Raw genomic sequence first — 19607 nt, 5'->3', positions numbered from 1 at the left:
TAGACCTGTAATCCCAACACCTTGGGAAGCCGAGGCGGGAGGATCACAAGGTCAGGAGATCAAGAACATCCTGGCTAACATGGTGAAACCCTGTCTTTACTAAAAATACAAAAAATTAGCCGGGCGTGGTGGTGGGCGCCTGTAGTCCCAGCTACTCAGGAGGCTGAAGCAGAAGAATGGCGTGAACCCAGGAGGCAGAGGTTGCAGTGAGCTGAGATCACGCCACTGCACTCCTGCCTGGGTGAAAGAACAAGACTCCGTCTCAAGAAAAAGAAAAAAAAAAGAAAATCTAGGCAATACCATTCAGGACATAGGCACGGGCAAAGATTTCATGACAAAAATGCTAAAACCAATTGCAAAAAAAGCGAAAATTGACAAATGGGATCTTGTTAAACTAAAGAGTTTCTACACAGCAAAAGAAACTATCATCAGCGTGAACAGACAACCTAAAGAATGGGAGAAAATTTTGGCAATCTATCCATCTAACAAAGGTCTAATATCCAGAAGCTACAAAGAACTTAAACAAATTTACAAGAAAAAACAAACAACTCAATTAAAAAGTGGGCAAAGGGCATGAACAGACACTTTTCAAGACATTTATGCTGCCAATGAACATGAAAAAAAGCTCAACATCACTGGTCATTGAAGAAATGCAAATCAAAATCGCAATGAGATACCATCTCTTGCCAGTCAGAATGGCAATTATTAAAAAGTTAAGAAACAACAGATGCGGTGAGGCTGTGGAGAAATAGAAACACTTTTACACTGTTGGTGGGAATGTAAATTAGTTCAACCATTGTAGAAGACAGTGTGGTGATTCCTCAAAGACCTAAAACCAGAAACACCATCTGACCCAGCAATCCCATTACTGGGTATATACCTAAAGGAATATAAATCATTCTATTATAAAGATATATGCACACGTATGTTCATTGCAGCACTATTCACAATAGCAAAGACATGGAATCAGCCCAAATGCCCATCCGTGATAGATCAGATAAAGAAAATGTGGCACATATACACCATGGAATACTATGCAGCCATAAAAAGGAACGAGGGACATGGATGCAGGGACATGGATGAAGTTGGAAGCCATTATCCTCAGCAAACTAACACAGGAACAGAAAACCAATCACCACATGATCTCACTTATAAGTGGGAGCTGAACAATGAGAACACATGGACACAGGGAGGGGAACAACACTCACCGGGGTCTGCTGGGGGCAGGGAGGGAGGGAAAGCATCAGGATACATAGCTAATGCATGCTGGGCCTCATACTTAGGTGATGGATTGGCCAGGTGCGGTGGCTCACACCTGCAGTCGCAGTACTTGGGAGGCCAAAGTGGACAGATCACCTGAGGTCAGGAGTTTGAGACCAGACTGGCCAACATAGCGAAACCCCATCTCTACTAAGAATATAAAAATTAGCCAGCGTCATGGTGTGCTCCTGTAGTCCTAGTTACTTGGGAGGCTGAGGCAGGGGAATCACTTGAACCCAGGAGGCAGTGGTTGCAGTGAGCTGAGATTGCGCCACTGCCCTCCAGCTTGGGCAACAGAGAGAGACTCAGTTTCAAAGGAAAAAAATAAAGAAACCTAGGTGATGGGTTGATAGGTGCAGTAAACCACCATGGCACAAGTTTACCTATGTAACAAACCTGTACATCTTGCACATGTATCCCAGAACTTAGAAGTAAAATTTCATTTACTTCTGAAACCAAATATACTGCATCTTCCTCTGTGAGAAGAAAACTAGCCATTTTATTCAAGGGTATTTATATTCAACTACATACAGTTTTACTGCAAAACTGTCCTGTTTTCAGAAACAAGATAATCATAATAAGCTATTGAATCTGATAACGAGCATATGAGCTAACACATACAACTGAGAACCACTGGATCAATAAGTAATAACCATTGTACAGTAGTCCCCTGTTATGCATGGGGGATACGTTCCAAGCCCCCTAGTGGATGCCTGACACTGCAGATGCTACCAAATCCTACATGTACTATGTTTATTTCCTCTACATACCTACCCCTGATAAAATTTGATTTATAAATTAGGCACAGTAAGAGATTAGCAACAACTAATAAAATAGAATGTTTATAACAGTAAAAGTTAAGTGAATGTGGTCTCTCTCAAAATATCTTATTGTACTATAAATATCCTATTATACTAACCCTTCTTCTTATGATGATATGAAATGATAAAATTAGAACCTCAGTTGAGCACAGGTAATTGAAACCAAGGAAAGTGAAACCATAGATAAGAAGGACTGCTATATACTTTGTTCAGTTATTTTTTTTTATTTTTATTTTTTTGGAGACGGAGTCTCGCTCTGTCGCCCAGGCTGGAGTGCAGTGGCCGGATCTCAGCTCACTGCAAGCTCCGCCTCCCGGGTTTACGCCATTCTCCTGCCTCAGCCTCCCGAGCAGCTGGGACTACAGGAGCCTGCCACCTCGCCCGGCTAGTTTTTTGTATTTTTTAGTAGAGACGGGGTTTCACCGGGTTAGCCAGGATGGTCTCAATCTCCTGACCTTGTGATCCGCCCATCTCGGCCTCCCAAAGTGCTGGGATTACAGGTTTGAGCCACCACGCCCGGCCTGTTCAGTTATTTTTAAAATAATTCAGCTGTATTTATGATTGATATAAGCCTATTACTCATGACTCCATTGACATAACATCAGGCATGATAGGCATACATAAATAGCTACTGCTAAGTAACGTTTATTATGTCCATGTGCAGAAAAGAGTTAACATAGCAGGCATGACACTGCCATCCTTAAAAAGCTTGCTTGCAAGATTGGCCCTTAGGTGGCATCGAAGAACTCGCTTCTTGGGAGTGTCCCCACCATTTCCTAATTAATAAGAGTGGCTCACTGTGCCCAAACTGTTTGTGCAAACAGTTTGCTGAACACCTGCGTTCCTTCTGGGAATCTGAAATTTTGGTACATGTTAGGCAGAGGGTTCCCAAATGACCAACTCTCAATAAAAATTCTGGGGACTGAGTCTCTTATGAGCCTCCCTGGTAGACAACATTTCACATGTGTCGTCACAATCCAATGCTGGAGAAATCACACACACTCTGAGTGACTCTACCAGGGGAAGACTCATGGAGCTTGTGCCATGGTTTCTTCTGAACTTTCCCATATGCCTTTTCCCTTTATTGATTTTGCTTTGTATCTTTTTGCTGTAATAAATTTTAGCTATGAATAGGATTATATGCTGAGTCCTGTCAGTCTTCCCAGTGAATCAACCAATCCAATGGTGGTCTTGGGAACCCATAACATAGTCCAGTGTAACTCCAAACTGCAGAAACTGCGTCTTATATCTACTTGTATTTCTTAGACTGTATAATATACTCATATATAACAGCTATTCATCATATGCAGTGATTATTTTCCTTTTAATATATCCAAACTAGTCTCAAGATGTGTTGCATATCCACTTCAGAATTAGTTAATACTGGTGAACTGGTTAACGACAAAAATACATGTAATAAGACTGGTACACCTCAAACAACAACAAAAAAAGGCAGGTTTTTGGCAGCTTCAAGTAACACAGTTGGACAGAAGATTGATTACTTTGACCATGTATATAGTCTGCAGCTCTGCAACCTATTTCAGTGCTGTTTTAATAATTATCTGCCTGTAAACTTCCTAAAGAACATTCTAAGCATGCTTAACTTGATTCTTTTGTGTTTATTCACTTATCTTTGGAATTTCACAAAATAGAACATACTTCAGTTCTGTGTGATTGACAGCACAGGGTATTTTATCAAGTTTCTTTGTTATTTACCTATAGCTCTGTGATGTTTCAAACAAACAAATAACCCATGCTTTCCTGTACTTTATATAATTCTTTCAGAGCTATATCTCACCTATTGGACAACAGATCATAAAGATTGCAACATAAGTACAAAGCGAACATTAAAATAAGGGAAAAGAAGGCCCAAGGGATGAAAGGAGTCAGTAAAAGAATACAGCTAGGTTAAAGAAAGTTCCAACCCATCCCTGATGACTTTTTTGTCTTTACCTGTGACAGCAAAAGGAAAAAAGAGAAAAGGCTCTTATTATTTCTAAAGCAAACGTCATTATCTAATATAGAGACTTTATAGCAAATGTCAACTATGCACTTCAAAAAAGCAAAGAAATATAATGAGGAATGTTTACAAAACACTATATAATTCACTGACTCTTCCTCTTACAGAGAAAAATGTATAATACTAGTATGCACACTTTACCTATATACGGCAAACATTATTTTTTAAACATTACTAACATAGAAAATATAAATCATTAAATTAGTGAAGTCAAACAGCTAGAAAAAGACACAAAGTTGAAATCCAGAGTTTGTCAAACCATCTCCCTAAGACACAAGGTGCTAACTCCTAGATCCAAGAAAAAGTAATGATTTCATCATTACGGTTGGTGGGATATTACTGTTTTGGCTTTTGGAAGGTGAGGAAAGTGGAAGTAAGAAAGCGATTTGGCCATTCTAGAGTTTTCCTTCATTTCCATTCCCAAGGTACTCAGTGTTCACTGTGTTACTGTCTACCAGTATACTTCAGTCATTTATTTTAGTGGCTTTATTCACTGCCAATAATATCACTAGCAAGGAAAGAATAGTATAAAATTAAATTTTATATTTAAATCAATAACTTTTCTTTTGATACCAACAGAGTTTATAATCCTGTCAAAGTTTCCCCAATAGCAAGATCAGGATTCTCCTTTCTAATCTCTAAGTCAAGCCACCTTTTCAAATCAAATCAAAGTTCAAAAAGGAAAGGTGCTAAGCACTATTCTTCTCTTCAAAAAGAAACATAGACCGGGCACAGTAGTCCATGCCTGCAATCCCAGCACTTTGGGAGGCAAAGGCGGAAGACTTGTTTGAGCCCAGGAGTTGGAGACCAGCCTGCACAACATAGTGAGACTCCATTTCAAAGAAAAAGGGGGAAAAAAAGAAACCATATATTTTCGTGTTTCTTATATTATTAAAAATATATTTTATAAAGACCAAGATTCAAGAGTTGACACCATTTGAATAATATGAAAACTAATTGTCATCCAAAAGCTAAAATTTTTTTGTATTACGTTATAGTTTTCATTATATTGAAACGGCATATTACAATTCATTGTAGAATTAGAATCATGTAATTCCAGATTAAAATTAAATTTTAGAATTACAAGGGTATATAATGATGAAACATTCTAAATGTTATCTACTGCTTAAGACAAATTTTAACTGTATTTAAACGTTAGGTGAAATATGCAACTCAGACTAATTCAGTGTACAGTAAGTAAAAACCAATGGTGTATAGATAAAGAGAGTATAATGTAAGCTGGTTAAAAAATTAGAATGAAGAGACAACTAGTAAGAATATAGCAACCTGGCTGAAATTGATATTCATTAGGGTACTCCTCACATCAATAGGTAACATTTGGACTCTGTGGTCTTTATCAGTGTCCCAGCTGGTAATGGTTGAAAGTTAATGTCTTACCCAATTCTGTTCAATTTTCTATCCTAATTAGCCCTCCAGATCTATAGCTGTGAGCACCAAGTGTCTGTGCTCAAAAGAAACTAATTAATGCTAGCAAATTAGATCAAGTCCAAAGATCCAACAGCCAAACTCTTAGTTAAATGCTCCTTGTTAATAGGAAGTGTAGCTGTCAATAACTGCTGTTGGTGACTATAATGAGGCATCTTTCTTTCACTGAAAGTGATTTCATTTCTCTTTGTCCATGGAAAAGCTGTTCCATTCCCTTCACAAACCTAAGTTGCTGACAGTCTGACCCAATTCTTATGATCAGCCGGGTTGAAATGACGTTTAAAAAAAAAATCTAAGGGAAAAGCTTTCCTACATAATCATGTTTTAGGCATTTAGCAGAAAGTCAGACCACTTATTAAAATTCCTGTATCTTTTATCTAAGAACCATACAACTGGCATACATAATGCTTTTATATAAAATCCTATAATTATTTAATAAAACAAAAGCTATAAACAGTAAATAAACTACAATGGAAATGTCCCGATTCTAAATTATGTCTTACTGTTCAGTTTAAACGAAGTTTTCTTTTGCTGCTTGAATAATTCTAATGTATATCATTTCCTAATTTATATGGTTAGAAAATAGACTTCTTATTCTCTCATCAATTTTAGATTCTAAAACATTGTTTTGAATCACATGGCCTAAAAAATAATATGTAATTATCTATAAGAAATTCAAATTATGTTATTACATTCTAATATAGATGAATACATTTAAATAATCCAAATGAATCACAGATTTTAAGATGCTTTCAGTCGTCAGAAAACTTAACTATATTGAAAAAGCAAAAACTTAAGTACATCAACATCCTAAACAACTTTTGATGAAGTGAAAATTAAACACTTATTTTCTGTACCATTATAAAACACTAGTTTTGTAACACAAATAAATATTTTAAAGTTATACGCTACTCTTTCATTTCAAAAACCAAAAACAAAGTTTCATTGTCTAAGAGACAATGAAAGACAGTTCTGAAACCCAAAGTCATACAATCATTCTGCATTTTCCTTGGAATTATGTCAGTAAAATTTAAACTGTAATTGAGTTAGCTAGCTTTCTTTCATTCCAGGTATAAAGATAATATGCTACATGACAGCATAAATACAACTTATATGTATAACTTCAGACTGATATATCAGTAATAAGTAAATTTTCCTAGCAATAAAAAGCCCTACAACTTTATTATAGAGTTTTTAAGTTTTATCTCCCCTCACCTGAATCAGGATATACATTTTTTAAGTTCTATGAGGAATGTGTACATTGTACCTCTTGTGACCATAAACATGACACCTGCCAATGCCATACATGCACTACTTGCAGGTGTCAATAGGTTGACTTCTCAAGACACCTGGGGGTAGGTGTTAAAGAAACGTACTCTGATTAAACTATTAAACTAATTCACAGGAAAGCAAGAGTAAAACCATAGGATGGTTATTTATATGACTTTGAAAATGGATAGGTCATAATAAGTTACTGAAGAAACAAAAATGACCATCACACATTGTTGAGTTCAAAGAACTACTCTTATTTTATTGCCTCCACTCATCAATTGCAAAGGTCCTCTCTAAGGGCAGAGGACAGGGAAGAGAACAAAAGCATTCCTAGTATCCAAATGTTATTGACCCAGTCCTGAAATTAGAGTTGACACAGCTCTGCTCCCCTGTAGAGAAGCTTGCAGTGGAAGTGCAGCCCATCACCCTCGCTAAAAATTATTGTGTTCCCTCAACGAAGATGACCACACAGAAACTGAAGAAGTAAAGCCAGGAAAAGAGCCTATGTCCATAAAATTTTGTAACTTCTTTTTGATGGCCCTTCCAAGAGGTAGAATTTTTTTAAAGATATTTCTACAGTAATATTGCCATGTGCTTTTCTAATAACTCATCATTTACAAATGTATTATGGCCTCACTTTTCACTGCTTTGTTTACATGTTTCACTAGAATATTGCACATTAATCACTGATGTCTCTAGATCTACAGGAGTATTTCATGTTAAAACATTTTCCAAAGAAAACATACATGTGTAGCTGTCTAGTTTATGTATTTACATAAATATCTTCCACTTAGAAACGTAAAACAAAACGAAAACCCCAGACTTACTGTAAGTCCTATCGGGATTCTATTAACAATTCAGTAATAGACAATGACACCAAAGAAAATCACAGGTATAGGATAGATCTGATGTTTCTTCCTCCCCTATAAAAATCATCAGAATAAAACTTGTTTCTCCAAATTACTCATACCAAGTTTTTCTATGGATATAACTGTACCTCTGAGGGTAAAAAAAAAAAGATGTTTTTTACTAGTAATTTAGGGAAATATTTTTAAACTGTAAATGAATTGAATATCACTGGAAGTTCTGAAAGCTGAAATACTGGTATTTCAGCAAAAGGGTGAGAAGCAATTCATACATATTAATTCATTGACTACTTGATTCTGGGGCTAAGGATTAAATTCAGATCACATTATTAAAAATAAATTTGATCTTTACATGAATATTTGAATCTTACCTTGAACTTGTTCAGAACACCTCTCTTTGGCCTTTTCTCTCATTATTTTAGGGATCAAAATATCTTTTTCAACATGTCTGAGATGCTGGTCTGAAAAAAAAAAAGATCTTTCTTTAATAAAGTCTCAAGCAAATCACTAGATTAAAGGAAAAATAAGACTCTGGTTTACTTAAAAGCCTATGCAAATATACTCAAAACTTACAACCTTATGAAATTGTGATTATTTTAGTCATTGAAAATCATCATATTTGCAATGATTTTTATATACAACAACAAAAATGTGAGGAATACAAGCAACATGTTTCTTAAAATTTCTGCAAACTATACCATGACATTTTTACTTTATAACAGATTCCATGCAGTCTTGTCAAAGCTGGCATCTAAATCATCATTCCCTTATTAATATAATCCACAAAAGAGGATTTTCACTGATACTGAGATCCAAGAATAGATGAAGAGATACAAGATTAAGAGACACACAAGTAGTTTTTCTACCTAGCAGTAAGAGTAGCCTAAAAAAGAACTAGCAAAAGAAAAGGTGGAACTGCAAGTCCATATGAAAACAAAGCGTTTGTGATTTCTGTGCATTTTAAACACAACTTCTACACCTGAACTAAAATGGCAAATTGAACACCTGCTCTAGAGTCCCACCTGCTCCTTAAATGCTAAGAGAGGCCTGAAAAATAAACAAGGGATAAGTGTCTTCAGTGAACCAAAAACGATGAGGAATTTCTGAAAGATAAAAAGGCAGATTAGATCAGATTAAATGAGGTAATCATATTGCTATAGAGTGTCCAGGAAAAAAAAAATGCCAAAAGTGGGCGCTGCTCCATGCTCTGAAGCAGTAAATATGGAAAGCAAGAAAACTTCCCTGGAGGAAACTGACCAGTTATTAATTAAAGTGACTCAATGGGAGCCAAATGGTCACCTCCTCGCTGCCTTCAGGTCATGGGTGAAAAAGGTATATGTAGCTATTTATCCCCAAAAGACCAGACAGTTTCCCATTGAAAGAATACAGGAAAGAAGATTTTAGATTATTGTGAAGTATAATAAATATACTGAGGCAAATACAAAGACTTGAGTCTTCAGGCAGCAATGGACCATGTCTGAAACCCCAGAATCCTAAAAGTTTCAAAAGGGAATAAACACTGCCTACATAAAAGAATGAGAATCAGATTTACGTCATGGCTCACTAGCAAGACATGATGCAACAAGACAATGGAGAAATAACTTCCAAGTTCTGAGAGAGAATTATGAAGAATTCTAGAGTCTTTAAACTACCAATTATGAGTGAGGTTAAGAACATTCAGATATATAGGAACTAAAATGCTTACTACCTTCAAACCCTAGAGAAAAAGAAGTAATCTCCTTGTTACAGTTGATCCTTGAACAACATGGGTTTGAACTGTGGAGGTCCACTTAACACTCAGACACTGTCCAATCAAATGCAGACTGAAAACATAATATTTTGGAGATGCAAACCTATATGGTATACCAACTTTTCAGGCCGACTTTTCATACACATGGGTTCTGAGGGGCCCATGGTGGGACTTCTCTGAGAATGCACAGGTTTTGGTAAATATGAGGGCTCCTGAAACCAATCCCCTGCATATACAGGGGAATGACTACTATGTGCAACAACAACCACTAATCGAATTTAGTGATGTGGAACAATAAACAATTAACTATCGGTCAGAGGGGTCTGATCTGGGAAGACTCAAAGTTCTGGTGGTTCTGGTGTTGGTTTCAACAGCTACAAAAGCTGGGGCTGGAGGATTTACTTCCAAAATTACTTCTTTTTTCATGTATGTATCTGACACCTGGCCTGGAATGGCCAAAAGAAGTGCTCAGTTAGGACTGTAAACCAGAACATCTACCAATGGCCTCTCTACCTGGAGCCATGCAACAGCATTCGTTCATGCTGCACTATACTGATTCCAAGTCATTAAGGATAGCCCACATTCAAGTGGAAGGAAATCAGATTCCATTCTTGGTAACAAAACCACATTACAGAAAAGCATGAACGATGGGAGATGTAACTTTCTTTGTAAAATAAAATATCTCACAAAATGTAACAGAGAATATGCTCTGATAGAAAAAAAACTGAACACATGATATACAAACGTAAAATATATAAATCATATTACAAAAACATATATTTAAATTTGTTAAAACTGTGAAGTACTTGAACAACATTATCAACTAACTTGACCTAACTAACATTTATAGAATACCTAATAACAGAAGAACATCTACTAAAATAAACCATACTGTGGCTATAAAACAAACCTCAATAAATCTGAAAGAATTCAAGCCCTACAAACTATGTTCCCTGACACCAATGTAATTAAATTAGCAACCAATAACAGATCTCTGGATAATCTCCAAATATTTGTAAGCTAAATAACACACTTTTAAATAACCCATGGATCTAAGAAAACGTCAAAAAGGAAATAAGACAGTATTTTGGTATGAATGAAAATAAAACCAATATATCAAAATTTACGTAATCCAGCTAAAACTGTTCTTGGCAGGAAATCTGTAGCATTAAAAACCTATCTAGTAAATGAAAAAAGGTCTTATATCAACTTAAGTTTCTACCTTGAGAAACCAGAAAAAGGGTAAAATGAACACAAAGCAAGCAAAAGAGGAAATGATAAATATCAAAATATAAATCAATGAAATAAAGAATACCACACAAATAAAAGAAAAAAAAACAATGAAATTAAAGCTGGTTCTTTGAGACGATCAGGTTAATAAAATTTATAAACCACTAGCCAGAGTAAGGTTACAAATTTCAAACATCAGAAATGATAAATATTTTTAAATAATAAGGGAATATTATGAACAAATTTAGGCCAATGAACCTGACCCCTAGAATGAAATGAACACATTCCTTTAAAAAAACACAAAACAACCAAAACTCACCCAAGAAGGCACAGATACCTTGATACCAAAAGCAAGAACGGTATTTACAAAACACATACACATACCCACAAAATCCACAGACCACTATGCCTCATGAACACAGATGCAAAAATCCTCAACAAAATATTAACAAATCAAACCCAGCAATACATAAAGAGAAAGATACATAACAACAAAGTTGGATTTATTCCAGGGAGACAAGGGTGGTTCACCATTAGAAATTCAACCCAAGTAATCCATCAGATATATTAACAGACTAAAAAAGGAAAACCATATAATCATATCGATTGATGCCAAAAAATTGGACAAAATTCTACACGCATTCATAAAAAACAAAATCAGTATACTTGAAACAGAAGGGAACTTCTTTAATGAAGGGCATCTACAAAAAATCCTCTAGCTTACATCATACTTAATAGTAAAACTCTGAACGCTTTCCCTATACAATAAGAAACATGGTATAAAATTACACAGAATTATATACACACATATGAGTACATGAAAAAACTGGTGAAAACTGAAAAGGTCTATAATCTAGTTAACAGTACTGTATCAACTTCAGTTTCCTGGTTTTGATATTATACTACAGATATATAAGATGTCACCACTGGGGAACGCTATGAGATGGACACTCAGTCTATATAGTATTTTTCACAATTTTATGTGAGTCTATAATTATTTCAAAATAAAAAGTTAAAGAAAAAAAGTCTACAAACAATCACAAGAGAAAATCCTCATGATCCAGATGTCATATAACTATAGAACAACAAAAAAAGTGCATGTAAAAACTGGTGAAATTCGACTAAGATTAGTACCTGAATTAACGATATTACACCATTGCCAATTCCCGGTTTCCTTGTTCACATTTCGTTACAGGAGCCTGTCCCAACCTTTTTTCATTTTTGCCCTAAAAGGAGCCTTTTTTGACATTTTTTTCCTAATGTACCCCTATGAAATGTCAATATCGCAGATAAAGCATATATGTTTACGTACTGCAGGTGTAACAGTGCTTTGTATGTTGAGAGTATTTTTGTCTCCACCAATGTCAATTGTTATCCTTTGAAGGCAGTATCACACCCACTGAGAATATATATACCATGGTTATGTAAGATAGCATCATTAGGGAAAGGGAAGAAGGTAGATACACGGAAACTGCATGATTTTGCAGTTTCCTATTATTATTATATTATTACAAAATAAAGTTATAATAAAAAAGTGAAAAAATGTATAAGGAAGCACAAAGGACACAGAATAGCCAAAACAACACTAAAACAGAAGAACAAATTTAGATGCTATGCAGCGACTACCTGTTTACAAGTCATACTACAAAGCCACAGAAGTCAAGACAATGTAGTATTGGCATAATTCAGGTAACCAAAAAGAGTAATGTAACAAAAGAGAACAAAAGAATCCAGAAATACTTCCATGTATATACAACAAATTTATTGACAAATGCACCAAGGCTAGTTTATGAAGAAATAAAAGTATTTTTGACAATGGGTGGCAGAACCATATTAACATGAAAAAAAAAAAAAGTTAAACCCTTTGACCACCTACTTCACAGTAACCACAAAAATTAATTGGCCATGGATCATAAGCCTAATGTAAAAACTAAAACTATTAAACAAAAAAAGACCTTTCAATTCCTTGGAGTAGACAGTTTCTTAAAGAGGGCATAAGGCAGTAAAGTATACAAATTATCAATTTGACTTCACTAATATGAAATCATTTGTTTATCAAAAGACACAATTAAGAAAATTTTAAAAAGGCATGCTACAGACCACAAGGAAAAACTTACTTCATATATATATATATATAAAATATAAAAATAAATAAAACAAAGGACTTGAGTCCAGAATATATCAAGAACCCCTACCTTTCAATAATAAAAATTCAATGAAAGATGGGCAAAAGGTTTGAACTGACACATCACAAAAGATGATATGCAAATTGTAAATATATATATATAAAGGTGCTCAAAATCATTAATCATGAAGAGACTGCAAATGAAACCCCTTGTATCATTCTGAATGCAACAGAATGACTAAAACTAAAAACAATGACAACACCAACATTGGAGAGAATGTGGAGCATCTGTAACTTTCGTATCTTGCTGGTGGGACTGTGCAATGATACATTTCTCTGGAAAACTGCTGAGTTACAAAGTTAAACATCTTCCACTCTTAGGTATTCACTTATGCAAGATAAATTAAAATATAAGTCCTGGCTCACACCTGTAATCCCAACACTTTGGGAGGCCAAGGCGGGCGGATCACAAGGTCAAGAGATAGAGACCATCCTGGCCAACATGGTGAAACCCCGTCCCTACTAAAAATACAAAAATTAGCTGGGTGTGGTGGCGTGTGCTTGAAGTCCCAGCCACTTGGGAGGCTGAGGCAGGAAAATCACTTGAACCCAGGAGGCGGAGGTTGCAGCGAGCCAAGGTCGCATCACTGCACTCCAGCCTGGCAACAGAGCGAGACTCAGTCTCAAAAAAAAAGAAAATATAAATTCAGAAAACAACTTGTACAAGTCTATTTACGGAAGCATTATTCAGAATAGCCAAAACTTACTTAGCAATAAAAAACAATGATACTATTGGTATACCATTACTATAAGTAGGGTAGGTGATCTGTCCTAGGTGAATCTCAAAAACATCTGAGAAAAAGAAAGCAGACACAGGAGTACATACTGCCATGATTCAAGAATATGCGAAGTTAATCTATGGTGATAAAAATTACAACAGTGCTTATTTATGGGAGCTGAAAAGGTACTCTCTGAAAAACGTCTTCATTAGGGTATATACATTTATGAAAACTCATTTAAGATCTGTAAATTTCACTGTATATTTACCTCAATTTATAATAGATTAGCTTAAAAAATTACAGAAATCTGCACTCACAGTGGAAGATTTCAACACATAACTATTAGAAATTAGGTTACTAAGTAGACAAAAAGATTCATAATTTTCCCTTTAAAGTTACTGTTCATCTTTCATTAGATTTCTATTGGTAAATGTATCTTTCCATAAATAACCTGTTGTAATTATTTACTGCTAGTGTTTAGGTTCAACTGATTTTTTATGTTGTCCTTATAATCAATACAACCCCTCTCAATTTTAATAATTTGACAACAGATTCTTTTCCAATTTCTGTGTAGACAATCACAGAAACAGTTTTGCATCCTCTTTCTTAATTCTTGCTGGCTACATCCTTTAGAAAAGTGGTTAAGTAGTAACTAGCAAGACCTCTGTCTCAGATGCTCAAATTGTGTTTAAAATCTTTTCAGTTGTCACCATGTCGGTGTTTGCTTATGACTTGCCTCCCTTATGTTTGCATTGTTTTGGTGTTAAAGTTGCATTATTTAAACAATAAATTAGGGACCTTCCTCTCCCTTTATATTATCTAGAACATTGTGTATAAAACAAAGATTATTCTCAGTTCCTTGAAAGTTTGTTAAAAACCACCTGTGATGGTCAGTTTTATGGGTCAGTTTGGCTGGGTTACAGTCCCCAGTTATTCACGTAAACATTAATTCAGGTGACGCTGGGAAGGTATTTTGCACATATATGCATATATATGTGTGTGTGTGTGTGTATATATACACATGTTAAGATATATATGTTTTTTCCTCCTACTGATTATTTCCATGGTGGAATCCCAACCAATACACAACCTATCAGGGCCTGCGTTTTTGGGTATGTATGTGTGTATGTGTAAGACCCACAGGCACAAAGATAATTTTAACTTTTGTTTCAATTTTGTAAGGGCTTTTTACTTACTCTAGAGTCAGCTGAAGTTTTAGCAAGATTACATTTCTCAATGACACTACCTATTTCACTTAAATTTTCAAACAAAAAATTGATATGAAGGGGTTCACATGATTTTTTTTCTCTTTATGACACCTGTGGTTGTATTCTAATTTTCATTGCCTATGTAAAGGTAGACAAACTATTTCTGTTAAGAACCAGAGTATAAGTATTTTAAGCTTTGCAGGCTACATATCATCTCTGTCATGTATGTGTGTATATATATGTTATATATATATGTGTGGGTATGTGTGTGTGTGTGTGTGTGTGTGTGTATATATATATATATTTTTTTTTAAACAACCCTTCAAAAATGTTACTAACCATTCCTAGCTTATAAGCCTTTCCAGATTTGGCCCATAGGCCTGAACTCTTCGTTATATCATTTATTTACACATTCTCTTTTTCCTTGGCTTTGCCAGAAGCCACTGGAAACAGGCCAGGCACAGTGGCTCACACCTGTAATCCCAGCACTTTGGGAGGTTGAGGAGGGCGGATCACTTGAGGCCAGGAGTTCCAGACCAGCTTGGCCAATATGATGAAACCCTGTCTCTAGTGAAAAAAAACTACAAAAATCACCTAGGTGCGGTGGCACGCGTCTGCAGTCCCAGCTTTTCAGGAGGCTGAAGCAGGAGAATTGCTTGAACCCAGGAGGCGGAGGTGGCAGTGAGCCGAGATCACGCCACTGCGCTCCAGCCTAGGAGACAGGGTGAGACTCTGTCTCAAAAAAAAGAGGAAACAAAACAAAGCACTGAGAAGGAACTGGAAGCATGGATGGAGAGAAAAGGACAAATTCAGAGGGAGTTCCCACAAGCCTGATGGTGCCTAAAGGGGCTAAAGGAACAGGATGATTCAAGGAGGACTCCTAGTTTTCTGGCTTCAAGTAAAAGGATATGCCCATTTATTGAGCTAGGGAATACAAAAGAAGGATCAGGTAAGACAGATATTCAGTTGTGTACATGCTGAATTTGAAGGGACTGTGACACATCTTATAGAATGGAAAGCTGATGCTTACTTACAGAGAAAAGAATAAAACTGAGACTATCCCTACAAATTCCTTTTTGCCTTGCCTACAGAATAAATCATAACTAGGCGTCAATAACTATTCAGTGTAATTACTAAACAGATTAGAAGATATTGGATTATACCGATCTATTTATAAAATCAATTTCAAACTGTTACTTTTTTTCACATATATAATTTTCATCTACACAACTTAGTCATAATGCATCCTCATGAATCTTCTCTTTGCTCTATAAATCTTCCAACTAGGTCTTAAATGACTAAGGAAATATTAGTTTAAATCAATTCCTCGAATACAGACATAGATTTGTAATATCAAACCATTTTTCCAAAAATAAATTAAAATAGAAATTTACCTACATTATGAATTCTAAGATATAATATTCCTATCAAACACATTTTTAAAACAGTTTGTCAAGACATCTGATCATTCTTCTAAAATTTCCTAGGGCAAATAAATAATTCCAGAATTACATTAATATTGATTTCAAATTTTCCAAATTCTTGGTATTAAATCAGAAATGACAGTATTAAAAATATGAAAATTCTACTAAAGATTTTCCTACTTGATAGCATACCAGTCACTAAATATCAATGATTTATTAATTATAATTTTTGAAAAAGCTATCTTCAACATTACAAATAGTATAGATATGGCAATTTTTATTCACAATATTACAAAGTGATTCTCTTAATCTCAATCCGGTGTATATATGTTATACATTTGTACAGAGGTTGAAAAACTAAAAATTAAATTTTGAAAGTTTGCTACTGTATAGTCACATAAATTTATACTGAATTAAAGAATCAGGATAACACCACCAGGGAAAATTTCCAAAGCTCTAACTTCTCAACATTCTATCATCACCTGGAAGTCAATTTTCACCTTTTTCATTGGCTGAATTTGTTAGCTCATATTTTGCTTTGGTGCTCATGTGTTCTTGCAATATGGCAGTACTAGATTATAAGGCTACTGACAGCAGCACTTGCTATGAATCCACAAAGACAACAGTGAAGCAAATCAGAATATTACAGAGTCTTTAATAGGAAAGAATGTGATATATGAAGGGCAAGCTATGCCCTTTCAATAATGAAAACATTCTAATTTAACTAATTTGATACTTACTTAGGTAATGCCACTTTTTAAAAAATTTACTAGTTACACTTACTTGTTCCTGAAGACAGTTTGGTGCTACTGTTTACTCTGTAGGAAAAATATGAAAAATGCTTGTAATAAACTTGCAATAATGTTCTCATTAGCAGTAGTTTCTATATTTGGGTCCCTCTTGTTTGTTCAGCTTTTGGGGGGGAGTATTTTTGGGGTTTTTGGGGGTTTTGTTTTTGTTTTTTGAGACACAGTACTACTCTGTCACCCAAGACAGGGCGCAATGGCGTAATCACAGCTCACTGCAGCTTCTGCCTCCCAGGTTTAAGTGATCCTCCTATCTCGGCCTCCCAAGTAGTTGGAAACACAGGCACACACCAACACATCAAGCTAATTTTTTATGTGTATTTTACAGAGATGGGATCTCACTATGTTTCCCAGGCTGGTCTCAAACTCCTGGACTCAAGTGATCCACCCATTTCAGCCTCCCAAATGCTGGGATTACAGGAGTGAGCTACCACGTCCTACTGGCCCCTCTTCTTTACTACCTATGAAGAGCTTCAAAAGGCAGAGCCCCAGGAAGAAGGCATGATGTACAATACAATGAGACCAGAGTTCTCAATTGTTAGTTCTCACTAAGTGCTTCACACCAGGAATCTAGGCAGACTCCAGTTTGCCTCAACAGCACAAAGATATGTATGCTTATGACCAGATATTCCTCTTGCCAGTTTGTTCATACCTTCTTGCTATGACAGAGTAAAATGAGGAAGGGTAAAGGAGTGACATCTTAGAATAGGAAAATTCACCTTCTTCCCTTCAAGCCATACTTGAACTGACAAAACAAAAACAAAAAGGGAAATCAAGAGTAGGAGAGATGTTTTTTTCCCCACAATGCTATAGCCTGTCTACGTCTGTGAAACCTGGAGATGAGAGCAATGAATATATATAGTCTTCATAACAGTTCTCGCAGGTATTTTGATTTCATTTTGCAGATAAAGAAGTAGACGCTCACAGAGGTGAAATGAACCAAGCCTCTAGTAAAGTGCCAATGCCAAGATCATGTAACCTAGGTTCTAAACCTTTAATGACACCACCGTGCACATCGAGTGGTGGCCTTAGGGGACTTAAGCAAACAAGGCTAAGTGAGCTTCCACAGTTATGCTGAAGCAGGGAAACAACCCTTAGTAAGTTTGTGATTCAGAAGCACCATTTGAACAAGCAATATTCAAAAATTCATAGTCCTCAATTTTTTATCAGAAAGTAAAATCAAAGGGAATTCTGATTCTGCTTCCTACCATGGAAAAAAAATTTTTTTAAAGCAAGAGGAACAATTTGTCAGTTGGTTGAAAAACACATTTAAAGGGAATAAACATCAAATATTAGGTCAGCCACTAACAATCTAATTTTGTATAAGCTCAAACGCTTACAAAATACGGAAAGTACATCAGTGAGGTAGATGTGCCTATTTCTGCTTAGCTTCTGGGTCAAGTACCACCCATAACCCACAATAGTATGCTTCATCTGAGTTTCTCTGTCCTATCAGCTTTCACTGTTAATTAACCACCTTGTTCACACTAGATGTGCCCATTTCCCAATAGTACCTATTTCTTGGACCTCAGATTCTGCAGATTGCTAGGTGCGAAAACTTCCTCTTCCACCCACACTGCTTTAACCAAGAAGAGGCCAGAAAGGGACAACATATTTAAAAGTATACCAAAGCAGGGAATTAACTTATGCAATAAGACATGCCAATTTTAGAACTGTGTTACAACCGCCATTGTGGCCATAATTTCTTAAATGAACAAGTTTCACATTTACTTTATTTGGTAAAATTTCAAGACTGTCTTTGCCCCTACAAGCACAATTTCCCACTGATATCCGGTAGAAAATCAGCAGTGTTATGGGACAAGAGCAGACATTTGACAAAGTAATAAATGACAGCATACCTGTGGCCTTCTTAGCAATACATTGCCTGATTTACTTTTTTTTCTCATACGAATCTAGAAGACTGTGTAATATTCTCAACTCTATGAATGTTCCTCAAGCCTCTGTCCACCCTGTTACTACTGGTTCTTCTTTTATCTTACAGTATTTCATAGAATTCCTATAAAGAAAATATAATACTTTAATAATGGGATAGGAGAATTATTTTTATATTGAAGGGTTTTTCACTTATTTCAAAGACTCAGCCTTTGCTCAAATCACATCATCTTTCTTGGTATGGCTTCAGAGCTAATCTGAAGTAAACATGAAAACCAGTTCCATAATATAACTGTTTTGGGGTGGGAGCAATATGGTTTGCCCCCACCAAATCTCATGCTGAAATTTGATCTCCAGTGTGGCAGTGTAAGGAGGTGGCGCCCAGTGGGATGTGTTTGGGTCATGAGGGCAGACATCTCATGAATGACTTTGTGCCCTTCTAGCAGTAATGAATTCCTGCTCTTGCTAGAGGGGACTAGTTCTTCAGAGTGGGCTGGTTCTCAGAGAAACTGACTAGTTCCGAAGAGACTGGGTTGTTGTAAAAGTCAGGATGCCTCTCACGTTTGGTCCCTCTTCACACATGCTCGCTTCCTCTTTGATCTTCTCTGCCATGTTCTGACACAGCATAAATGCTCTCATCAGAAGCCAAGCAGATGCCAGGCTTCCTGTACAGCTTGCAGAACTGTGAGCTAAATACACCCCTTTCT

At 35.9% G+C, this 19607-nt stretch overlaps 1 protein-coding gene across 2 annotated transcripts in view; it reads right to left on the bottom strand.

Moving 5' to 3' along the window:
- Positions 1 to 19607, bottom strand: part of CMC1 (C-x(9)-C motif containing 1) — an 83035-nt gene that overhangs the window by 53925 nt on the left and 9503 nt on the right. For both annotated transcript variants that reach the window (XM_011961523.1, XM_011961522.1), the window contains exon 2: positions 8057 to 8146. In XM_011961523.1, coding sequence (XP_011816913.1) covers positions 8057 to 8146 — 90 coding nt within the window. The remainder of the gene's footprint in view (positions 1 to 8056; positions 8147 to 19607) is intronic.

This window comes from Colobus angolensis, unplaced genomic scaffold (assembly GCF_000951035.1).
Source record: "Colobus angolensis palliatus isolate OR3802 unplaced genomic scaffold, Cang.pa_1.0 Scaffold56, whole genome shotgun sequence".
NCBI lineage: Eukaryota > Metazoa > Chordata > Mammalia > Primates > Cercopithecidae > Colobus > Colobus angolensis.
The sequence above is the reverse complement of the archived record's forward strand: the minus strand, read 5'-3'. Positions and strand labels throughout refer to the sequence as shown.